Source organism: Dendropsophus ebraccatus, chromosome 7, assembly GCF_027789765.1.
Source record: "Dendropsophus ebraccatus isolate aDenEbr1 chromosome 7, aDenEbr1.pat, whole genome shotgun sequence".
NCBI classification, from domain to species: domain Eukaryota; kingdom Metazoa; phylum Chordata; class Amphibia; order Anura; family Hylidae; genus Dendropsophus; species Dendropsophus ebraccatus.
The window spans coordinates 1,536,907-1,563,491 of NC_091460.1; the positions used below are offsets into that span (position 1 = coordinate 1,536,907).

At 48.5% G+C, this 26,585-nt stretch overlaps 2 protein-coding genes across 6 annotated transcripts in view; one reads left to right on the forward strand and one right to left on the reverse strand.

The window, feature by feature from the left end:
* LOC138797150 (oocyte zinc finger protein XlCOF22-like) overlaps positions 1-26,585 on the forward strand; it is a 483,239-nt gene that overhangs the window by 82,031 nt on the left and 374,623 nt on the right. The gene's annotated exons all lie outside the window — the stretch shown is intronic.
* Positions 359-24,849, reverse strand: LOC138797192 (gastrula zinc finger protein XlCGF17.1-like). Of its 2 annotated transcripts, none has more exons than XM_069977032.1 (2): positions 24,729-24,849; positions 359-1,097 (listed from the first exon to the last, which is right to left on the reverse strand). In XM_069977032.1, the coding sequence occupies exons 1-2, from the start codon at positions 24,772-24,774 to the stop codon at positions 394-396; spliced, it is 750 nt and encodes a 249-aa protein (XP_069833133.1). In that variant the 5' UTR covers positions 24,775-24,849; the 3' UTR covers positions 359-393. The 2 variants fall into 2 exon arrangements, with proteins under 2 accessions (XP_069833133.1, XP_069833134.1); XM_069977033.1 differs by lacking the exon at positions 359-1,097 and adding an exon at positions 13,597-14,427.

The following is a 26,585-nucleotide window of genomic DNA, read 5'->3' on the forward strand; positions in this document are numbered from 1 at the left end:
TTCCTCTACCCATGTGACTTCCTATCTACAGCCCCCTGTAAGGTGTGCTGTGAATGGGTGAATAGTGCATAGAGAAGAAGTAAAGAGAGAAGTGATAGGACAGAAGAAGAGAACACGCTCATTGGTCTACAGATCCATTTGACATACAAACAAACCATAACCCTTTCATTACTACAGCTGTGCAACAACTAAGTACATATACTTACAACAGCGACATCTTGTGGCGAAACTTCAGCACTGCTACATCACCACTTACATACAAAAAGTACAGGCTTTTACGAAGGGTGTAACTACTAAAAACACCTGTGGTGGGACACCACACATACATGTATACACACACACACACACACATCCAACATTTTATTTCTTTAGAAAAGATTTCCCACATTCTGATCATGAATAAGTCTTCTCTCCTGTGTGATTTCTTGCATGTATAATAAGCTGTGATTTCTGTATAAAACATTTCCCACATTCTGAACATGAATACGGTTTCTCTCCTGTGTGAACTCTCTCATGTTTAGCGAGATTTCCTTTACTAATAAAACATTTTCCACATTCAGAACATGAATGTGGCTTTTCTCCTGTGTGACTTCTCTTATGATCCGTTAATTTGCCTTTGGTAATGAAACACTTCCCACATTCTGAACACGAGTACGGCTTCTCCCCTGTGTGAATTCTCTCATGTCTAACAAGATCTGATTTACTGATAAAAGATTTCACACATTCTGAACATGCGTATGGCTTCTCCCCTGTGTGACTTCTCTTATGCGTAACAAGATGTGACTTCTTTGCAAAGCATTTGCCACATTCTGAACATGGATACGGCTTTTCTCCTGTGTGAGTTCTTCTGTGTGTAGAAAGACTTGAACATTTTGTAAACTCTTTTCCGCATTCATCACATTGAATCATTTTCCCTCTTTTCTGATCAGTAATTATCTGTGACAGGTCAGGAGAATTATATGATAGATCTGTAGTGTGACGTCCTGGATGTACAGTAAGGGGGAGGAGGGCTTCTCCTGAGGAGTGCTGCTCCGCACCGCCAGCTTCTTCCTTCAGCAGTAACACGATGTTCTCCTCACAGTTTTTTGTGGGATTTTCTGTTAAAGGTAAAAGTGGATTTCATTATTTTTTTATGTAAAACATTTCTCTTTTGCATCACATTTTTTATGCAGAGTATTATCAGCCGCTGTTAGTCTGGGTAAATATGGCAGCAGAATCGGCCCGTGCACTTCCAGGATTCTGATCCTTGTTCAGTCATCATTACTACATCTCCCTCCTCTCCTCTGCAAACATCCTCCGCCACTCAGTCCCAAGTGGGCGTCACTTTCCCTCCTGTTGTCCGGTGATCGGAGCCGCTCCGTCAGCTGGAAAGGCTGGGATCAGAGAGAGCTCTCATCCTGGCCGTGTAACCTCTCAGACATCACCATAGCAGCCATGGAACACGATATTACAGAATACCGATTACAGAAGATGTGCATGAGGTCGGTGAAGCCTGGGAATTATGCCGACCACATCCTGTCCATCATGGGGACAAAGCGCACAACAGCCATAGGGTCCTATTTTAAGACAAAGCGATTTTTTTATGACTAACGATAAGTGATGGCCAACGAAATCATTTATCATTAACCCCATATCGTTCCCCATATTACACAGAGCGATAGTCGGTAGATACTACGGTCGGTTCCTCCATCTGATCCCAGTGAATGACTGAATAATGTGGATTATACTGACTGATTAGTGACCGAATGCAGAATTACAGAAAACGATTAACAATGATTTCGGTGTCGTCACTGAACGAGCGATGAAGGATTTTTTGTTGGTCGTTTGATTGTTGCTGCATTTACACGAAATGATTGTCGTCTTAATTTGAAAGATATAACGATAATTCACACGATAGGATTGTGTGCATGCTGTATAAGGCCCCCTCCCCCCATCCACAATCTGTTTTCGATTCCTGGATGCATTGCATGTACACGCTCCTAATCAGAAGCACATACAGTGAGATGCAGCACTAGGACTGACTACCTGCAGAGCCAGAGGAGCCAAGACGACACCGGCCATAAGCAGCGCTGCAGCAGGACAGCAGGGTTTATTATTTATCTCCTCAGTTTTTACAGCTAGGAAACACTGATGGATTCCTGAGGCCTTCCTGACCGTGCAAATAGTCATGGATGTGTGTCTTATACTGTCTCATCCCCTCTATGCTGCTGCACAACATCCTCTATGCTGCTGCACAACATCCTCTATGCTGCTGCACAACATCCTCTATGCTGCTCTATAACATCCTTTGTGATGCTGCATAACATGTATGCTGCTCTAAGACATCCTCTATGCTGCTGCACAACATCCTCTGTGCTGCTGAACAACATCCTCTATGCTGCTCTATAAGATCCTTTGCGATGCTGTGCTGCCTGCATGTGCTGTGGTGAGCCCCCCCCTCCTGCTGGTGGACAGAAGCTGCTCCTCAGGTACATACATACATACATGCTGCTCCTCAGGTACATACATACAAGCTGCCCCCCAGGTACATACAAAGAAGCTGCTCCTCAGGTACATACATACACACATACATGCTGCTCCTCAGGTACATACATATATACAAGCTGCTCCCTCAGGTACATACATACAAGCTGCTCCTAAGGTACATACATACAAGCTGCTCCTCAGGTACATACATACATACAAGCTGCTCCTCAGGTACATACATACAAGCTGCTGCTCAGGTACATACATACATACAAGCTGCTCCTCAGGTACATAAATACAAGCTGCTCCTCAGGTATATACATACAAGCTGCTCCTCAGGTACATACATACAAGCTGCTCCTCAGGTACATACATACAAGCTGCTCCTCAGGTACATACATACATACAAGCTGCTCCTCAGGTACATACATACAAGCTGCTCCTTACGTACATACATACAAGCTGCTCCTCAGGTACATACATACAAGCTGCTCCTCAGGTACATACATACATACAAGCTGCTCAGGTACATACATACATACAAGCTGCTCCTCAGGTACATACATACATACATACAAGCTGCTCCTCAGGTACATACATACAAGCTGCTCCTCAGGTACATACATACAAGCTGCTCCTCAGGTACATACATACAAGCTGCTCCTCAGGTACATACTGTCAGGACTGTATCTCTACTCGGACAACTTATTTCCTCTACATTAGCGCGGACAGAAGGCCAAATATTCAGCAAAAGAAAATTTAAATCACAAAAAGCAAAGTTGGTGTAGGGATTACTTAACACGGCAATAATGTCTCTCTCCCCATGCTGTTTAGCCAAAGAGCAGTCCTTTTATTTTTTGAGGCAATGGAAAAGCCTGGAATACGTGGGAGCAGTCATCCCACCCGCCACTTTGACTGCTCCAGTAAAGCCGGACCTGGTGTTTCCACAGCTGATGCATTTAATAAAAGTGACAATAACCTACAGTTACTGTCTAAAGCTACCGGTTCACTTCACCAAGGCCAGGCACTTCGGTGACACGTATCTGTCCTCTAAAATGACAAATAGTATCTTCTCACAAGGCCCATGAGGTGAGCCCTCGAAAAATTAGCTTGAGACCCATGAGGTGAGCCCTTTTAAAAAAATTCTATAGATGGCTATGAACTTTGGCCCATGAGGTGAGCCTTCAAAAAAAATGTATAGAGGCCTATGAACTTTGGCCCATGAGGTGAGCCCTCAAAAAAATTGTATAGAGGCCTATGAAATCAGGCTCATGAGCCCTTAAACAAATTGTGAGCATGGCCCTTCAGGTGAGCCTTGATTATTTTTTTTTAAATGGCCCATTTCTATGGTAGTGGAGGAAGAGGAGGAAATGACCTAGAGCTGAAACATTCAACTTCACTTTTCGAGGCTTTCAACTGGTGGAGAAGCAAAGTCTGGGTCTATCCAGTAGTTGTTCATTTTAATGAGCGTCAGCTGGTCAGCACTGTCAGTTGACAGGTGGCTGTGTTTATCTGTGATTATGCCCCTATCTGCGCTAAAGACTCTTTCAGACAGAATGCTGGTGGCAGGGCAGGCCAGCACCTCCAAGCCGTATAATGAGAGTTTGAGCCACGTGTCCAACTTGAAGACCCAATACGAGTGCCGAGGGATCGGGCAGTACAGGGTGGTGGTCGGCCATGTACTCCAGCAACATCCGCCGATACTTGTCCCTCCTGTTTGTACTAGGCCCTACACTGATGGTACTTTGGCGAGGGGGTGCCATTAACGTGTTCCATACTTTGGAGACCTGGTGGCCGTGGACCTAATGGATGTTGTCCGGCTTTGGGAGGACCTCTCTTCTCTGCTGCCAGCAATGGAAGGTGGGAATATCTCCATCATATTCTGCAGCAGTTCTCTCTGATACTGCAATAGTCTGGTGGTCCTCTCCTCTACTGGAATGAACGAGGAGACATTATCTTTATACCGGGGGTCCAGCATTGCAAAAACACAGTATTTTTTGCTCCCCATTATGTGAACAACGTGTTTGTCCCTCGCAAAGCAGCCCAACATAAATTCAGCCATGTGTGCCAGGCTGTGAATTGGCATCACTTCGCTGCCCCCACCAGAAGGATCACCCAATATTTCCTCCTCCTCGCTGGACCAATGGGACGCACACAACTGCACCACTAGCCTCGCCGACAGTGTGGCCAACAGCCTCCTCCTCTTCTTCCTCCAGGAATCGACTGAGAAGCTGACAGGAGTGTAGTGTGACTGGCTAGCTCCGTCACGTCTCCTCCCATCCCGGCCTCCTGTGCGTGCAAGGATTGTCCCTGATGGCGATGAGGGATTCTTTAATGATGCATAGGAGTCGGATGGTTACGCTCACTATGGCATTGTCGCAGCTGACCCTCTTGGTGGCTTCCAAAAGTGGGCGCACAGGCGCCGCACATCCACCAGTAGCTCCGGCAGGTCGGGGTAGGTCTTTAAAAAGCGCTGCACCACCAAATTGAAAATGTGGGCCAGGCATGGGACGTGTTGGAGTTCTCCAAGCTCCAGAGCGGTCCCTGCTTGAGACCCGATACCCGCCTCCACAACATTCACCCAGTCTGCCATCAGTGAGATATAGCGTCCCTGGCCACAAGCACTTGTCCACATGTCGGTGGTCAAGTGGACCTTCGCGCTAACCGCGTAACTCAAGGCCCGCCCGATGTTAAGAGACACATGCTGGTGCAAGGAGGGGACAGCACACCTGGAAAAGTAGTGGCGGCTAGGGATGGAATACTGAGGTGCGGCAGCTGCCATCAGGTCACGGAAGGCTTGCGTCTCCACAATCCTAAATGGCAACATCTCCATGGCCAGCAATTTGGAGATGTGGCAGTTTAAGGCTTGGGCAGAGGGGTGAGTAGAGGCATACTTACACCTGCGATCAAATGCCTGACTAATGGGACAATTGTTGTGAAGAGGCGCACGACGGCGAAGGAGCAGATGCAGGCAAAGGGGAAGGTGAAGAAGGCACCAAAGTGGCCGAGGCACAGGCACATGGCGAGGTGTCCTGGCTGGTGGTGGTCTGGACTGTAGCTCTAGCAGATATAACAGGGGAAGAGTCAGCAGTGGCAACACCAGGTGCAGGTTCTCCTGCGTTTGCTCTTTCCCTCTGAGCCCAGTGCTTTGCTTCCAGGTGACGTTGCATGGAAGAGGTGACCAAGTTGCTCTTTTCCTGAGCCTCTGCTCAGTTTGGAGTGACACAGCGTGCACACCGCGCTCAGCTTGTCATCCGCGCAAACATTAAAAAACCTCTGCACCAAAGAACTGCATGACCTCAAGGTGGGAGCTTGACGTGACTGGCTGTTTCGGGGGAAAGCTTCGGCCCTGGTGACTCTGGCCTGCCTCCGCTGACTCGTCTGTCCTCTACCTCTGGACATCCCTCTGCCTCTTTGCGCTTTTTTGGTGCTGCGCAGGCCTCCACACCTCCACTACTTTCCCCACTGGACATCACCCCTTTCCAGGTCGGGTCGTTCGCTTCATCGTCCAGCCTCTCTTCCTCTATCTCCTCACTCTGCTGCTCCTCCTGCACACTGGGCATGTCAACTGTTTGGCTTAATGGCAATTGGGTCGCCTCATCGTCAGTTCTCACGACTTCAGGTTGCCGATCCACAACACCAAAATCAACTGGACATGGCGAATGCTCCAGATTTGATACATCGCTACAGATAAAATCCTCAGGTAGCTCCTGGGATTCATAAAGTATTTGAACACTGTCCAATTGGGGAAAAGGACCCAAAAATAGCAGAGTGGGCAAGGGTGGGATGACTATGATGGACTAATTGGGCAGGTTTGGAGACATGAGTGCAGACTCTTGGCTAGCCTTGAGACTGGAGTGAGTATATAAATGACTGGAAGCACTCTCCGCCATCCATCGTAATACTTGGTCACGCTGATTGGGCCTCTACAGTTGTGTACCCCGCCCCCTGCCTAACTGTCCTATAAAGCCAGGGATGGTGGTGCGATACTGGACGTCCCTCTGAAGCACGCGCTGTATCCCCAAACACTTCACCGGGGCTTGAAACCCCAGCAGCATTTCCGCGTTCCTGTCCTCTTCACTTTGCCCTACGCATTGTAGTAGCCGTTTAACTTTTTTCAATACAACTTAGCTGTACCAGACTGCCTGTCTCACAACTGCTTATACAGTGTATACACACTTCATGTCTCACAACAGCTTATACAGTGTATACACACTTCCTGTCTCACAACAGCTTATACGCTGTATACACACTTCCTGTCTCACAACTGCTTATACAGTGTATACACACTGCCTGTCTCACAACTGCTTATACAGTGTATACACACTTCCTGTCTCACAACAGCTTATACAGTGTATACACACTTCCTGTCTCACAACAGCTTATACAGTGTATACACACTTCCTGTCTCACAACAGCTTATACAGTGTATACACACTTCCTGTCTCACAACAGCTTATACAGTGTATACACACTTCCTGTCTCACAACAGCTTATACAGTGTATACACACTTCCTGTCTCACAACAGCTTATACAGTGTATACACACTTCCTGTCTCACAACTGCTTATACAGTGTATACACACTTCCTGTCTCACAACTGCTTATACAGTGTATACACACTGCCTGTCTCACAACTGCTTATACAGTGTATACACTGCCTGTCTCACAACAGCTTATACAGTGTATACACACTTCCTGTCTCACAACTGCTTATACAGTGTATACACACTGCCTGTCTCACAACTGCTTATACAGTGTATACACACTGCCTGTCTCACAACTGCTTATACAGTGTATACACACTGCCTGTCTCACAACAGCTTATACAGTGTATACACACTGCCTGTCTCACAACAGCTTATACAGTGTATACACACTGCCTGTCTCACAACAGCTTATACAGTGTATACACACTGCCTGTCTCACAACAGCCTATACAGTGTATACACACTGCCGGTCTCACAACAGCTTATACAGTGTATACACACTGGCTGTGTCACAACAGCTTATACAGTGTGTGTATACACTGCCTGTCTCACAACTGCTTAAACAGTGTATATACACTGCCGGTCGCACAATTGCTTATACAGTGTGTGTGTATACACTGCCTGTCTCACAACAGCCTTAACAGTGTGTGTATACACTGCCTTTCTCACAACAGCTTATACAGTGTATACACACTGCCTTTCTCACAACAGCTTATACAGTGTATACACACTGCCTGTCTCACAACAGCCTATACAGTGTGTGTATACACTGCCTTTCTCACAACAGCTTATACAGTGTATACACACTGCCTGTCTCACAGCAGCTTATACACTGCGTGTATACACTGCCGGTCTCACAACTGCATATACAGTGTATAAACATTGCCTGTCTCACAACAGCTTATATAGTGTATACACATTACACTGTATAAGCTGTTGTGAGATAGGCAATGTGTATACACTGTATAAGCTGTTGTGAGACAGGCAATGTTTATACACTGTATATGCAGTTGTGATACCGGCAGTGTATACACGCAGTGTATAAGCTGCTGTGAGACAGGCAGTGTGTATACACTGTATAAGCTGTTGTGAGAAAGGCAGTGTATACACACACTGTATAGGCTGTTGTGAGACAGGCAGTGTGTATACACTGTATAAGCTGTTGTGAGAAAGGCAGTGTGTATACACTGTATAAGCTGTTGTGAGAAAGGCAGTGTATACACACACTGTTAAGGCTGTTGTGAGACAGGCAGTGTATACACACACACTGTATAAGCAATTGTGCGACCGGCAGTGTATATACACTGTTTAAGCAGTTGTGAGACAGGCAGTGTATACACACACTGTATAAGCTGTTGTGACACAGCCAGTGTGTATACACTGTATAAGCTGTTGTGAGACCGGCAGTGTGTATACACTGTATAGGCTGTTGTGAGACAGGCAGTGTGTATACACTGTATAAGCTGTTGTGAGACAGGCAGTGTGTATACACTGTATAAGCTGTTGTGAGACAGGCAGTGTGTATACACTGTATAAGCTGTTGTGAGACAGGCAGTGTGTATACACTGTATAAGCAGTTGTGAGACAGGCAGTGTGTATACACTGTATAAGCAGTTGTGAGACAGGCAGTGTGTATACACTGTATAAGCAGTTGTGAGACAGGAAGTGTGTATACACTGTATAAGCTGTTGTGAGATAGGCAGTGTATACACTGTATAAGCAGTTGTGAGACAGGCAGTGTGTATACACTGTATAAGCAGTTGTGAGACAGGCAGTGTGTATACACTGTATAAGCAGTTGTGAGACAGGCAGTGTGTATATACTGTATAAGCAGTTGTGAGACAGGCAGTGTGTATACACTGTATAAGCAGTTGTGAGACAGGAAGTGTGTATACACTGTATAAGCTGTTGTGAGATAGGCATACACATTGCCTGTCTCACAACAGCTTATACAGTATATACACACTGCCTGTCTCACAACAGCTTATACAGTGTATACACACTGCCTGTCTCACAACAACTTATACAGTGTATACACATTGCCTTTCTCACAACAGCTTACACAGTGTGTGTATACACTGCCTGCCTCACAACAGCTTATACAGTGTATACACATTGCCTGTCTCACAACAGCTTATACAGTGTATACACACTGCCTGTCTCACAACAGCTTATACAGTGTATACACACTGCCTGTCTCACAACAGCTTATACAGTGTGTGCACACTGCCTGTCTCACAACAGCTTATACAGTGTATACACACTGCCTGCCTAACAACAGCTTATACAGTGTATACACACTGCCTGCCTCACAACAGCTTATACAGTGTATACACACTGCCTGCCTCACAACAGCTTATACAGTGTATACACACTGCCTGTCTCAAAACAGCTTATACAGTGCGTGTATACACTGTCTGCCTCACAACAGCTTATACAGTGCGCGTATACACTGCCTGTCTCACAACAGCTTATACAGTGTATACACATTGCCTGTCTCACAACAGCTTATACAGTGTATACACACTGCCTGTCTCACAACATCTTATACAGTGTGTGTATACACTGCCTGCCTCACAACAGCTTATACAGTGTATACACACTGCCTGTCTCACAACAGCTTATACAGTGCGTGTATACACTGCCTGCCTCACAACAGCTTATACAGTGCGTGTATACACTGTCTGCCTCACAACAGCTTATACAGTGCGCGTATACACTGCCTGTCTCACAACAGCTTATACAGTGTATACACACTGCCTGCCTCACAACAGCTTATACAGTGTATACACACTGCCTGTCTCACAACAGCTTATACAGTGCGTGTATACACTGCCTGCCTCACAACAGCTTATACAGTGCGTGTATACACTTCCTGCCTCACAACAGCTTGTAAATCTCTGTTTTTTTAATAGTTTTAGCCTTAAGAGCTTTTGGGGTCCCTTCCTACCTAACTTTCTCTCCCTGCTTTACAGCCTGTCCCTCTCTAGTTCCAAACAGCAAGTGACACGAATCTCAAATCACTATTCTTTTATTCAGGAGGTCACATGGTTTAGCCAGCCAATCACAGTTAGTTTTTTTTTTAAAGTCCTGCCTATTCCTAATGCCTGTCTCCCCCCCCCCCCCTGCATGTTTATTGGCTGGAAAAAAGCGCCAGGGGATGTGGGAGGTTGAATCGAATTTTTACTGCGTTCTTGCTCGAATATTCGACCGCAGTCAAATAACTCGAATAGCGTACTATTCGATTGAATAGTATTCACTCATGTCTAGTTCTGACCCTTCGGCTTTGTATATCTGACCTTCCCCGCTTGCTGCCCCCGACCATATTGCCTGATATATGACTACGCCTATTGGATCCTGATTTTGTACTTTTGCTGCCCGACTGTTGTGACCTGGATTGCCGACTATTCTTATTGTGTTTGTGCGTCTTGTCTTGTCTTTTTGTTTCATGAATCCAAGCCAGGGACCGCTGCCCAGTTACCCACTGCCACTTTAGGGCAGATAGCGGCAATTACGCAGGGACAGTGGGCTGGGCTGAGCTTAGGGTACACTGTCCGTGTCTTTCCTGCATCCCTCTGTGACCTGAGTATTAGGAGAAACATACATACATACAAGCTGTCCCTCAGGTACATACATACATACAAGCTGCCCCTCAGGTAGGTACATACATACATACAAGCTGCTCCTCAGGTACATATATACATACAAGCTGCTCCTCAGGTACATATATACATACATACAAGCTGCCCCTCAGGTTCATACATACATACATACAAGCTGCTCCTCAGGTACATACATACAAGCTGCTCCTCAGGTACATACATACATACAAGCTGCCCCTCAGGTAGGTACATACATACATACATACAAGCTGCTCCTCAGGTACATACATACATATATACATACAAGCTGCTCCTCAGGTACATACATACATACAAGCTGCTCCTCAGGTGCATACATACAAGCTGCTCCTCAGGTGCATACATACATACAAGCTGCTCCTCAGGTACATACATACATACAAGCTGCTCCTCAGGTACATACATACATACATACAAGCTGCCCCTCAAGTTCATACATACATACATACAAGCTGCTCCTCAGGTACATACATACATACATACAAGCTGCTCCTCAGGTACATACATACATACATACATACATACAAGCTGCCCCTCAGGTTCATACATACATACATACAAGCTGCTCCTCAGGTACATACATACAAGCTGCTCCTCAGGTACATACATACATACATACAAGCTGCTCCTCAGGTACGTACATACATACATACAAGCTGCTCCTCAGGTACATACATACATACAAGCTGCCCCTCAGGTTCATACATACATACATACAAGCTGCTCCTCAGGTACGTACATACATACATACAAGCTGCTCCTCAGGTACATACATACATACATACAAGCTGCCCCTCAGGTTCATACATACATACATACAAGCTGCTCCTCAGGTACATACATACATACATACAAGCTGCCCCCCGGTTACATACATACAAGCTGCTCCTCAGGTACATACATACATACAAGCTGCCCCCCAGGTACATACATACATACATACACACAAGCTGCTCCTCAGGTGCATACATACATACAAGCTGCTCCTCAGGTACATACATACATACAAGCTGCTCCTCAGGTACATACATACATACAAGCTGCCCCCCAGGTACATACATACATGCTGCTCCTCAGGTACATACATACACACAAGCTGCTCCTCAGGTGCATACATACATACAAGCTGCTCCTCAGGTACATACATACATACAAGCTGCTCCTCAGGTACATACATACATACAAGCTGCCCCCCAGGTACATACATACATGCTGCTCCTCAGGTACATGCATACATACAAGCTGCCCCCCAGGTACATACATACATGCTGCTCCTCAGGTACATACATACAAGCTGCTCCTCAGGTACATACATACATACATACATACAAGCTGCCCCTCAGGTACATGCATACAAACATACAAGCTGCTCCTCAGGTACATACATACATACAAGCTGCTCCTTAGGTACATACAAACATACAAGCTGCTCCTCAGGTACATACATACATACAAGCTGTCCCCCAGGTACATACATACATGCTGCTCCTCAGGTACATGCATACATACAAGCTGCCCCCCAGGTACATACATACATGCTGCTCCTCAGGTACATACATACAAGCTGCTCCTTAGGTACATACAAACATACATACATACAAGCTGCTCCTCAGGTACATACATACAAGCTGCTCCTTAGGTACATACAAACATACATACAAGCTGCTCCTCAGGTACATACATACAAGTTGCCCCCCAGGTACATACATACATGCTGCTCCTCAGGTACATACATACATACATACATACAAGCTGCTCCTCAGGTACATACATACATACATACATACAAACTGCTCCTTAGGTACATACAAACATACAAGCTGCTCCTCAGGTAGATACATACATACAAGCTGTCCCCCAGGTACATACATACATGCTGCTCCTCAGGTACATGCATACATACAAGCTGCCCCCCAGGTACATACATACATGCTGCTCCTCAGGTACATACATACAAGCTGCTCCTTAGGTACATACAAACATACATACATACAAGCTGCTCCTCAGGTACATACATACAAGCTGCTCCTTAGGTACATACAAACATACATATAAGCTGCTCCTCAGGTACATACATACAAGTTGCCCCCCAGGTACATACATACATGCTGCTCCTCAGGTACATACATACATACATACAAGCTGCTCCTCAGGTACATACATACATACATACAAGCTGCTCCTTAGGTACATACAAACATACAAGCTGCTCCTCAGGTACATACATACATACAAGCTGTCCCCCAGGTACATACATACATGCTGCTCCTCAGGTACATGCATACATACAAGCTGCCCCCCAGGTACATACATACATGCTGCTCCTCAGGTACATACATACATACATACATACAAGCTGCCCCCCAGGTACATACATACATGCTGCTCCTCAGGTACATACATACAAGCTGCTCCTTAGGTACATACAAACATACATACATACAAGCTGCTCCTCAGGTACATACATACAAGCTGCTCCTCAGGTACATACATACAAGCTGCCACCCAGGTATATACATACAAGCTGCCCCTCAGGTACATACATACAAGCTGCTCCTCAGGTACATACATACATACATACAAGCTGCTCCTCAGGTATCTCTCCCTCTTATATCCCCATACCTCTATCTATAAACATGACTCTCCATACAGACCCCTCTATCTATATACATCCTTCTCTATACCGACCCCCTTGTATCCCCATCTGTGTACCTACACACATGTATTTACAAAAAAACTGAAGGTGCAACAGCAACCCACAGGTGTAAGGGCTTACCGTATATACTCCTCTCAGTGTACACATGATAAACACCTGCTCTATAGATATTAAAAAGTGAGGATCGTAGCAAACTACTTGATCAAACAGAGTGTACCGTGTCATCAACGTCAAGATGTCCCCAGAGACATGGTCCCTACTCTAGCATTGCTTCAATCCTCACTTTTTAATATCTGTAGAGTGGGTGTTTGTCATGTGTACGCTGGGAGGAGTATATACGGTAAGCCCTTACACCTGTGGTGTTGCACCTTCTGTTTTTTTTGTCTGTACTTGAGCCACGGGCAGCGTGCAACCTGCAGTGTAATGGATGAGCTGCCAATTTCTTACTTTTTTTTCTACACACATGTATTAGGTTCAATGTATGTAAATAACTAGAGATTTGGGGGGGGGGGGGGCAGTTTTTACCATTTTGTACATTCCAAGCACTTTGTTCTTATAATTTTAAAAATCTGATTTTCTTTAAAACATTTTCCCAAAAAAAATCATCAAGATGTCTTGTCTCCTGGGTGAGTCCTCTGATGTACAACAAGATGAGTCCTATTTGTAAAACATTTCCCACATTCTAAACATGAATACGGCCTCTCTCCCGTGTGACTTCTCTCATGTCTTATAAGGTTAGATTTATCGGTGAATCCTTTCCCACATTCTGGACATAGATACGGCTTCTCTCCTGTGTGACTTCTCTCATGTATAACAAGATAAGATTTCCTTATAAAACATCTCCCACATTCTGAACATGAATATGGCTTCTCTCCTGTGTGAGTTCTTCTGTGTGTAAAAAGATATGAGCTTGTTGTAAATCGTTTTCCACATTCACCACAGCGAAACCTTTTCTCCCTTTTCTGACCCGTCCTTGTGGTCGCGGTGTGTGAGCGGTCAGTAGAAGGTTCCTCATGGTCAGGAGGATTATATGATAGATCTGTAGTGTGACGTCCTGGATGTACAGTAAGGAGGAGGAAGGTTTCTCCTGAGGAGCGCTGCTCCGCACTGCCAGCTTCTGCTTTATAGTTCAGCGATAGCGCAATGTTCTCCTCAGAGATATTACTGGGATTTTCTGTCAGGAATAAAGACGGATTTTGAGACCACAAAGTAAAGAAATATATAAAATATTATCAGGTCGGGAACACGGGAGGTTGTGGATGCAGTTTGTGTCCATGAAGCCACAGAAGCAGATGCAAAAAGAGAGGTATCAGTCTTTCCTTATACTAGACTTTTCCTTCGGGGGGATTTATCAGGGGCTTTGTGCTGGTGTGGGACCTACCTCTGGTCAGTGCCGGGGCGGGGCCTATGTCTGGTCAGTGCCGGTGTGGGGCCTATGTCTGGTCAGTGGCCAGGGCCTACGTCTGGTCAGTGCCGGGGCGGGGCCTACGTCTGGTCAGTGCCAGGGGCGGGGCCTACGTCTGGTCAGTGCCGGTGGGGGGGCCTACGTCTGGTCAGTGTCAGGGCCTACGTCTGGTCAGTGCCAGGGCGGGGGCCTACGTCTGGTCAGTGCCAGGGCGGGGCCTACGTCTGGTCAGTGCCAGGGCGGGGCCTACGTCTGGTCAGTGCCAGGGCGGGGCCTACGTCTGGTCAGTGTAGTGTTCTGTGTACTGTTATGGCTGCTCTGTCACCAGATCTGGAAGCATAGCCGTCATTTCAGAAACCTTTTTCGGATGCGCTGTTCTGTGTGTGAGGAGCAGTACTGGACCGGCCCACTAGTTCTCTCTTATACACCATTTTCTTATCCTTCCTCCGCTATCAGAGATCCTACTCATATTTCTATTCCCCTTGGGGGCCATTTTAAAGTCAGATCTTTACCACTTCTGTCACGACGGGAATGGATGCAGCGAGCACTGATGTAACCTGGCGTACAGAACAAATATACAACCTAACAAATGGCCGAAGCAGTAAGAGAGAGAGAGAGGGGGCATTCAGGGGCATGGATGCAGCGAGCATACACTCCTCGCGCCTCATACACTCGCCTCATACACTCAATGACGTCTGGTCAGTGCCGGTGTGGGGCCTACGTCTGGTCAGTACCGGTGTGGGGCCTATGTCTGGTCAGTACCGTTGCGGGCCTACGTCTGGTCAGTGCCTGGGCGGGCCTACGTCTGGTCAGTGCCGGTGTGGGGCCTACGTCTGGTCAGTGCTGGGGGCGGGGCCTACGTCTGGTCAGTGCTGGGGGCGGGGCCTACGCCTGGTCAGTGCTGGAGGCGGGGCCTACGCCTGGTCAGTGCTGGAGGCGGGGCCTACGCCTGGTCAGTGCTGGAGGCGGGGCCTACGTCTGGGTCAGTGCCGTTGCGGGCCTAAGTCTGTTCAGTGCCGGGGCGGGCCTTCGCCTGGTCAGTGCCTGGGCGGGCCTACGTCTGGTCAGTGCCGGGGGCGAGCCTACGTCTGGTGCCGGGGTGGGGCCTACGTCTGGTGCCGGGGTGGGGCCTACGTCTGGTCAGTGCCGTGGCGGGGCCTACATCTGGTCAGTGACGGGGCGGGGCCTACGTCTCTCTTATACGCCATTTTCTTATCCTTCCTCCGCTATCAGCGATCCTACTCATATTTCTATTCCCCTGGGGGCCATTTTAAGGTCAGATTTTTACCACTTCTGTCACGACGGGAATGGATGCAGCGAGCACTGATGTAACCTGGCGTACAGAACAAATATACAACCTAACAAATGGCCGAAGCAGTAAGAGAGAGAGAGAGAAAGAGAGAAGGGGGGGGGGGACATTCAGGGGAATGGATGCAGTGAGAATACACTCCTTGCACCTCATACACTCCTTGCCGGGACTCGCCTCATACACTCCCTGACGGGACTCGCCTCATACACTCCCTGACGGGACTCGCCTCATACACTCCCTGACGGGACTCGCCTCATACACTCCCTGACGGGACTCGCCTCATACACTCCCTGACGGGACTCGCCTCATACACTCCCTGACGGGACTCGCCTCATACACTCCCTGACGGGACTCGCCTCATACACTCCCTGACGGGACTCGCCTCATGGACTCGCCTCATACACTCCCTGACGGGACTCGCCTCATACACTCCCTGACGGGACTCGCCTCATACACTCCCTCTGTACTTGCAATGCAAGGGCACCTGATATATACTGTTCCTGTAGCCCAGTAAGGGCACCTGATATATACTGTTCCTGTAGCCCAGTAAGGGCACCTGATATATACTGTTCCAGTAGCCCATTAATGGCACCTGATATATACTGTTCCTATAGCCCAGTAAGGGCACCTGATATATACTGTTCCTGTAGTCCAGTAAGGGCACCTGATATATACTGTTCCTGTAGCCCAGTAAGGGCACCTGATATATACTGTTCCTGTAGTCCAGTAAGGGCACCTGATATATACTGTTCCTGTAGCCCAGTAAGGGCACCTGATATATACTGTTCCTGTAGCCCAGTAAGGGCACCTGATATACACTGTTCCTGTAGCCCAGTAAAAGGCACGTCATACATACTGTTCCAGTAACGTTCGTACAGCATGACACGTGATACGCGCTAATAACATGACGCTCTACGGACGCACATTGGAATCATGTATGTAACTCTGCGCACGAAATACGAGGGAAATGTGTGAACATTGCTGTAAACGTTCGTAAAGCGTTCGCAAATATTTTTCCTTCGCAACACACACAGCACAATCCCCTTGGGTTCAGTCAGTGGTAGTCTAGTCTGGAGTGTGGTAGTAGACAGAGACACGTATGGAAGACACAGAGACTTTCTTCTCGTACAGACTCACACAGACTCGTATATTCTCACACAGTCTCGTACAGTCTCACACAGACTCACACAGACTCACACAGACTCACACAGACTCACACAGACTCACACAGACTCACACAGACTCACACAGACTCGTATATTCTCACACAGACTCACACAGACTCACACAGACTCGTACAGTCTCACACAGTCTCGTTCAGTCTCACACAGTCTCGTACAGTCTCACACAGTCTCATACATTCTCACACAGTCACACAGTCTCGTACAGTCTCACACAGTCTCACACAGTCTCACACAGTCACACAGTCTCGTACAGTCTCATACATTCTCACACAGTCACACAGTCTCGTACAGTCTCACACAGTCTCACACAGTCTCGCACAGTCTCATACATTCTCACACAATCTCATACAGTCTCACACAGTCTCGTTCAGTCTCACACAGTCTCGCACAGTCTCACACAGTCACACAGTCTCGTACAGTCTCATACATTCTCACACAGTCACACAGTCTCGTACAGTCTCACACAGTCTCACACAGTCTCACACAGTCTCATACATTCTCACACAGTCTCACACAGTCTCACACAGTCTCATACATTCTCACACAGTCTCACACAGTCTCACACAGTCTCATACATTCTCACACAATCTCATACAGTCTCACACAGTCTCGTACAGTCTCGCACAGTCTCATACAGTCTCACACAGTCTCGTACAGTCTCACACAGACTCGTACAGTCTCACACAGACTCGTACAGTCTCACACAGACTCGTACAGTCTCAGTCATTTAAGAATAGGTGGTTTACCTGTTTGTCAAACTGCACATACGCCACAAGGGCAACGTGTAGCCAGGACAGAACAGTGGTACTGAAGTGTCATTCCCTAGTTTTACCACAAGATGGCAGTGTTGTTTTATTGTGCTGTTATATGTTGCACAGCTGTTATCTAATGGTTACGGTTTTTGTACCACCTGGTCTGTACTAGCCCATGAGAGCTGCTGTTCTTTCCTCACCTATCTCTTCTCTCCTTTCTTCTGTGCACTCTGAACACACACAGCACAATCCCCTTGGGTTCAGTCAGTGGTAGTCTAGTCTGGAGTGTGGTAGTAGACAGAGACACGTATGGAAGACACAGAGACTTTCTTCTCTCTAGCAACACTTATCCTCACGATGCAGGGCTAAACACTTCAACCCACGGACAAGTCAGGGATCACCCCAACCCACGCCGTGAACATCCATAAAAGTGCAGGACCGTATCCTAAATGCAGAGGATCTGATTCGGATAGAGCAAAGCAGCCAAGATCCTACGTACTCACAGCGCAGGTGACTCCGGATAACTTTGGACACCTTGCTCAACTCGGATAACTAGGACTGGGGCTTGTGTCACCCTGATAGGACGGGTACATCAACACTGCAGGGCAAAAGGTGGTATAGCGACAAAGATTGAAACACGGGCACAAATATTATTCTTCTCAAGTATTCTACTTCTTTTAAAGTTCTGGCCAAGCACATTACTAAATTGGGTTGGGACTCTCAAGACCTACTCCTCTCCACTCCTCTGAACTCTCCTTACTATTCTCAGCATGCAACCAAGTCAACACTGCTACTCTAATCTCTACCTCAACAGCTGTCACTGCAGATCTAGTGAAGACAAGTCTGTATCAGTCGCGTCTTCTATTGTTCATCTGTACTGCCAAAGATTACACAGTAAAGAGAGTTTATTCTAGTGGGACTCAGTGGTTATTGTACCAGCACCTACACACAGGCGACACCGTCCTTGGGTCATCTCCCCTTTCTGTGGGTGGCGGTACTGACAGTCCGGTTTTGTCACATCTCCACTGTACCCAAGGGACCCATCACAGCCTGGCAGGTTACCAACCATTGGAGAACAGTAAAGCCAGCCACAAAAAAACTAAAAGCAGGTGTGCCTCCCTACCTGTGTGCCAAGTCAGCACTGGTGTCACAACATTTTGTTTTGCTGGCAGTACATAGATGATCATCTCATCTTATGGGACAGAGTGCTCTCTGCTGCCACCTCTGTCCATGTCAGGAACTGTCCAAAGCAGGAGAGGTTTTTATGGGGATTTGCTGCTTCCTGACATGGACAGAGATGGCAGCAGAGAGCACTGTGTCAGACTAAAAAGAATACACCACTTCCTGGAGGACATGCAGCAGCTGATAAGTACTGGACGACTGGATATTTTTTACATAGAAGTAAATTACAAATCTATATAACTTAGAACACCCCAGCCGGTAAATGCCCTGGACCGGACGGGTTCACTCCCTCCTTCTACAAAACCTTTAGTGGCCTGCTTGCTCCCTTTATGATGAAAGTATTTATTTCTGTCTGGGATGGCTCTTGCTGGGTGCCTCAGTCCTTGGAGGCTCATATCAGTGTATTGCCTAAACCAGGTAAGGACCACACCCAGGTCTCCAATTACAGACCCATATCGCTTATTAATGTCGATATTAAATTGTTCTCCAAAACCCTCACCAACCGTTTGACGCCGCTCTTGCCTGGGATCACGCACACGGACCAAGTTGGATTCGTACAGGAACAGGAGGCGAGGGACAACACCAACAAGACTCTGGCTCTCATATCTAAGGCCAAATCTCAGGCTCTACCATTGTGCTTTCTTTTGGTGGACGCAGAGAAGGCCTTTGATCGCGTTCATTGGGGTTTTCTCCAGGCGGCTTTGCGGCAAGTTGGTGTTGGCCCTCGCTTCCTTCCTGTCACTATATGCGCGTCCCACGGCGAGGGTGCGTGTCAATGGGGCATTATCTGATCCCATTTCTATATCCAATGGCACACGACAGGGGTGCCCCCTCTCTCCCCTTCTGTATGTTCTGGTAATGGAGCACCTAGCGACAGCCATACGAGACAACCCTAACATCCATGGACTTTCCCTGCAGGGGACCCAGTTTAAAACGGCCTTATACGCGGACGACCTCCTTCTGTACGTTACCCAACCCTATGTCTCCTTCCCGTCCATTATTTCCGAGTTTCAACGTTTTGGTAGGGTATCTAACTTTAAGGTAAACTATACAAAATCTGAAGTGCTAAACGTTTCCCTCCCTACCAACACAGCATCAGCCATCGCACAAAACTTTCCTTTTAAATGGCATCGGGACCACCTCACGTACCTCGGGGTAAATGTTCCTGCCGACCTGTCCCATTTGTACTCTCTTAACTATCAACCCCTCTTAGACCGCACACTAAAGGATCTTCTAACATATAATAAGAAACCCTTGTCCTGGTTTGGCCGAATCAATGTTATAAAAATGGACATCCTCCCCCGATTCCTATACATTTTCCAAACTGCCCCCATCATGCCCCCCCCCCATTTTCTTTCGACGATTGCGCACGGCATTTCTTAAATTTATCTGGAATAGTTCACACCCTAGGATCAAGTACGCCACATTATCTTAGCATAAGTCAGATGGGGGTGCAGGTTTGCCCGACCTTCGCCTCTATCATCGGGCCTCGGTCCTCCAGCGCCTACTGGACTGGCGGTACAATGCTGCTTCAAAGCAGTGGGTCACGCTTGACCAACTAGAGGTCCAATACCCTTTGTCTAATGTCCCTTGGCTCCCCCTCACTGTCACCTCCCCATTCTCTGCTGACTCCCCCTTGCCCAGAGTGGCAATTAACTTATGGCGTCGACTGGTACGTAGTAACATTCTGTCCAGACCCTTCAGCCCGCTCACTCCATTATTCTTTAACCCTGACTTCCCCTCGGCATGCAGGAAAGACACGTTTCTGATCTGGAAGGCCCAAGACAATCCTAGCTTCAGCGTAGTGCTTGAGGGTAATCCTCTGCTCTCCCTTGGGGACTTGCAGAGGCGCGGCGGCTCCACCAACCTCTCCTGGCTCGAACATTCTCAGCTTAGCTCTTACCTTGGCCCGCGTGGAGGCCGCAGTTCTCTCTCATCTACCCCTACTTCCTTTGAATCCCTATTCTTTTTGGACTCTCCTCCCGAGCACTTCATCTCTGTGATCTACCGCCTTCTCCAACTGGACGGGGGAGAGGATCCCCCTGGGTTCTGGGACACGTGGGAGAAAGACTTGTCAGCCATAATCTCCCCTGAGGACAGGCTGAAAGCACACATCTTCACACATAAACTGTCCACTGCCTGTTCCGCTCAGGAGCGAAATTATAAAGTTCTATCCCGATGGTACCGGGTCCCCACTAAAGTTCATTCCATGTTCCCGTCTGTGCCGGATCTGTGCTGGCGGTGTAGCAGTGAGAGGGGCACTATGCTCCACATTTGGTGGGGGTGTGACAAGCTGACTCCGTTCTGGTCAGGTGTTTTTGATGCCTTCCGGGCGATTTCGGGCCAGACGGCACCTAGGACGCCTCAGGTGGCACTCCTCTCTATTCTCCCTGGTGCTGTAGGCCGACAGAAAAAGAGTATTTTACGTTTCTGTCTGTCTGCAGCTCGGACGGTTATTCCTCGCCATTGGCGTTCCACGCAGGTTCCCACCCTGGCAGAGTGGCAAGCCGAAATGTCACACCTCCACCGTATGGAGGAGCTGTCGGCCGAGGCCTCGGGGTCCAACAAAAGGTACAAGACAGTGTGGTTACCTTGGCTGCTATTCCGGGATACTCCTGCTTTTCAGACATTGCTTACTGCTGGGGTACCTCCTGAGTTACTCACTTAATTTTCTGCCGCTCTCTCCCCCGGGGGAGATGATCTCCTTGGTCAGGGCAAGTTCCCCCCTCTACCCCCCTCATTCCCTTCTTCCCTTATTCAGCCCTCCTTCTTCTTCCCCTACTTTTATACTCCCTTCTATATCTCTTTCTTCTCCCTTTCTCTAACAAGTTTCTCCGCTGACAGGTCTATGTTCGGAGAGATGCTCCTCGAGCGCGTTGTAGTTCCTTAGTATCCAGCTATCATTTAGCTTGGGGGGTGCGCAGGGCTTCGGTTCAGCCTCCTAGGTATACAGCAGCATCTAGACACTGCATTCACCAGGGGAGCTCCTCTCGCACCATTTCCTATCTACAGCGCATTTGTGTTACTATGTGTTGTAACCTTGTGGGTCCATGTCTGTTGTGATGGACTCCTCTTCGTATTTGTATTTTTCTTTTTTACTTAAACTTTGAATAAAAACTGATTATACACTATATAACTTTTTGACACCAGTTAATTTGAAAGAAAAAGATTTTTCGCTGGAGTCCCCCTTTAACCACCCTTCTGGTGGTAGGCCCAGAGTGTAGTAAGACCCCCTGTAATATACATCTGTCCCAGCCTGTATTGGGGACTCTGCTTTCCCATCTCTTGATGTTGACGTCTGGAGATTGAATTCCCATTTCTTTCTGAATTTCTCGAACTCTTGTTGGAAATTGAGCGGCATGGTCAGAGAAGTCGGTAATGTGGGCCGTTCTATGCCCGCCGCTCTTGTCCTCTTGTCCGCTCCTGCTCCTCCTCGTCTCTCCTCGCGAGCAGGTCCGCTCCTCCTCCTCCTCGCGAGCAGGTCCGCTCCTCCTCCTCCTCGCAAGCAAGTCCGCTCCTCCTCGCAAGCAAGTCCGCTCCTCCTCCTTCTCGCAAGCAGGTCCGCTCCTCCTCCTCCTCGCTCCACACAAGCAGGTCCGCTCCTCCTCCTCGCTCCACGCGAGCCGGTCCGCTCCTCCTCCTCCTCGCGAGCCAGTCCGCTCCTCCTCGCTCCACGCGAGCCGGTCCGCTCCTCCTCCTCCTCGCTCCACGCGAACCGGTCCGCTCCTCCTCCTCCTCGCGAGCCGGTCCGCTCCTCCTCCTCCTCGCGAGCCGGTCCGCTCCTCCTCCTCCTCGCAAGCATTTCCGCTCCTCCTCCTCACTCCACGGGAGTAGTTCCGCTCCTCCTCCTCACTCCACGGGAGTAGTTCCGCTCCTCCTCCTCGCTCCACGTGAGCGGGCTCGCTCCTCTTCCTCCTCCTCCTCCTAGCAAGCATTTCCGCTCCTCCTCCTCGCTCCACACAAGTAGTTCCGCTCCTCCTCCTCGCTCCACACAAGTAGTTCCGCTCCTCCTCCTCGCTCCACGCGAGCAGGCCCGCTCCTCCTCTGACCACAGCCCGTCTGTCTCCTTCGGTTACTTATTATTACATAACACATATTACGTTGTGCCATGTTGGTTTTTTTTTATATGTGGTCCAGGCCAATAAACAGTCTTATACACAGTGTAGACAGTGAAGTGTAGTCTCTAGGAGAGTGCAGAGTTGACTGTTTGGCTATGTCTCTTTTGACAGCTCCAGTTATAACCAGCCTTCCTCTTCGCTATACTTCCTGTGGTATGTGAGAGACTACTGGATAAGCATGTCCCTTATTTTCCCTTCTCCGGTGGAAGGCTGTAGTGATGTCCGATTTGAAGACTGCAGGAAAGTGCTGCTATCCCATTTTATACCTGGGTCTAGCGCCCTCCGGAGGCTTGTGATCAGAATGCACAATTATCTGTCAGCCATAGGTGGAACATTCCCAACGCTGCAGGAAGTAGTCCCTGCTCATCTCCCGGCAATGTCACAACTCTGATGGATTAGGTCTAAAGCATCAGCTTGTACAGTCACTTCTTGGCCTACGTTAGGATAGCCGCCACCGATTCCGCTTGGTCTATTCCCAGAGAACAGCTTGATGAGTCGGACATTTTAGTAGCTTAAAAGGTTATTCCACTCAGACATAACTTTTGATATGTTGCTGCCCATGGTGATACTAACAAAAATCTGTGTGTGAACTTCGCTCTCTATCTCCTCCCCCCTCCCTTCTGAGACGGCTGATGTAAAGAAGTCCCTAGCTGGCTGTATCTGCAACATTGTAGCTTCTTTGTAATCCCGGAAGGGTTAATTACAGTGAGTTCATTACCAACTTCACCTCAGAGAGCTTCAGGAGAATAAAAGAAGCTTTGGGAACTTCTGTCGCCTCTCTCATTCTCCCAAAGCTCTCCGATGAGACGCTCGCCTGCCCGGGAGACGCTCAGGGATCTCATTCTCCGGCAGTGTAGGGGAGGCGCGCTGATGCTGGAAACGGGCCCCAGGTGAGTTAACTGTTTGTTTTTTTTTTTATAGTGGTCGCCCCATACGATGGAGATGCGGCCATTCTTAAGCCCCCGAGCTCAGAGTCGGGAATAAGTCGGCGTACTCTGTATGTATAGCTGGCGCTCTGCGTGGAGTTTGGGATATGTATAATCTGATTAACGCCAACAGCCATACTGTTATGTAACGACACCGTTATTACGTCCACGGCCAAAACCACTTCTAGGCTTTGTATCACTTTGTATCCGTCCAACCGATATCAACTTATTATGTAACTTACAATGTGAATTCCAGCAATAATAATAATAAATCAGAGAGTCTGTAAGAGACATTATAGCAGAGAAGCTTCTAGAGACAAGCGAATTATCAGGAGCAGCAAAGGGTCCGCTAGGCTCCTCAGCCGGCTGCCCATGTACTCTGTGCAGCTCCAGGCCGCTCCGCTCCGGGTGCCAGGAAAAGCTGGATCCAAAATCAGGAAACATTGAGAAGTCCAAGAAACTAAAGCAGAACAGCCGAGAGGTCAAAGGCAGCCGACCGCCGAGCCTAGCGGAGCACCATGCTGCTACTGTACGTTAACTAACTGACATATACAGTATCACAGGGGCCCCGATCAGCAACCATTGTGCGGCCTCCATACCTGGTATAGCAGCTCCCGGCGTCTCCTCCTCCTTCACCTCACTCATACACGGGGGATCGCCCCTCACCCTCTCTTCTTCTGCTTCATCCTCCACTTTAATATTAGTTACCTGATCTCCCCCCTGATGGGACATATAGAACAATTCAGTACAATCCAGCAGACAGGAGGGAAAATCTAACACATCAACATAAGAAACCAGCAACATGTATCTATCAGCCTCATCACATCTATGAGTGCAGGAGCAACAACCACCAGCACCGGGGGGCGCTATAGAGATATAGTGCTATAGCATCAGCCTCATCTACCTGCTGATTGTCTGCTGGGACATTTCCCTCTGGACAGTCCTGGGAATACAGAGGACGGGGACACCTCTCTGGTGGATTCCTGTCACTGCCTCCATCTGTAGGGAACACACAGGGAGCCAATCCATTATACACTGCTACAGGTCATCAGGAGGAGGAGGAGGGGAAGGATGGGAGGAGGAGGAGGATGGGAGGAGGAGGATGGGAGAAGGAGGAGGATGGGGGGGAGGAGGAGGAGGATGGGAGGAGAAGGGAGGATGGGAGGAGGAGAAGGAGGATGGGGGGGGGGGGGGAGGATGGGAGAAGGAGGAGGATGGGAGGAGGACGGGGGGAGGAGGAGAATGGGAGGAGAAGGATGATAATCTAGGGGCCCCTCCCCCCTGCTCTCTAGCATCAGGAAGGTCTCCTCTTACCTTGTGCTGTGAGGCCGGGCGGCTGATCCTCCATCATGAGCGGCTGCTCCCCCCGGTACAGATCCTTGTGTCCTTCTACATACTCCCACTCCTCCATGGAGAAATAGACGGCCACATCCTGACACCTTATAGGAACCTGACACACACAATGATCACACAGTCATCCCCCCCAGCCTGCTGCCTCCTGGATTACTCTATCATCTCCCAGCATTCCCCAGTGTCACCTCTCCAGTCAGCAGCTCAGTCATCCTGTGGGTGAGTTCTAGGATCTTCTGCTCATGTATCAGTGATGGAGGCTCCGTGATGGGGCCCCGGGCCCTGCTCCGCCCTCCTGACTCCTGGGGGAAGGCCACACCCTCCCCCCATGTCTTCTTCACTATGGTGTAATCCTGGGGATGGAGAGAGACAATGAGGGGACTGAGCCCAGTATTCCTGCCTCCTCCTCACTACAAAGAGGAGATTGTCCCCCTGTATAGAGCTCTAGTGAGGAGGAGGAGGAGACACATCTGGACTACTGGGGTCAGTGCTGGAGACCACCGCACCTACAAAGAGGAGACCAGATCCAGAACATAGAGCGGGGGAGGGAGGGAAGGGCCAAAGAGCCCAGACAACAATGGTGGAAATCTAGAGAAGTTACCTCTCCGGTCAGCAGGCGGATGATCTCCAAGGTGACGTGTAATATTCTCTTACTGATCTCATTCCTGTCCTTCTCCATCCTTGGGGGGTCATTCAGGAGAAGGAGCGTCTGGGGGAGAAGAGGAGACAACTGGAGCACAAGGAGGGGATAGTCCTGCTGGGGCCTTTATGTCACAGCCAGGGGCCCCAAACCATACAGGGGCCACAGCATATGTAACATCCTTCCTCCTGTAAGCTTACCTTACCGCTGGGGGGTCACACTGATAGTAACACAATGTAACATCCCTCCTCCTGTAAGCTTACCTTACTGCTGGGGTCACACTGATAGTAACACAATGTAACACCCCTCCTCCTGTAAGCTTACCTTACTGCTGGGGTCACACACTGATAGGAAAACAATGTAACATCCCTCCTCCTGTAAGCTTACCTTACTGCTGGGGGGGTCACACTGATAGTAACACAATGTAACACCCCTCCTCCTGTAAGCTTACCTTACTGCTGGGGGG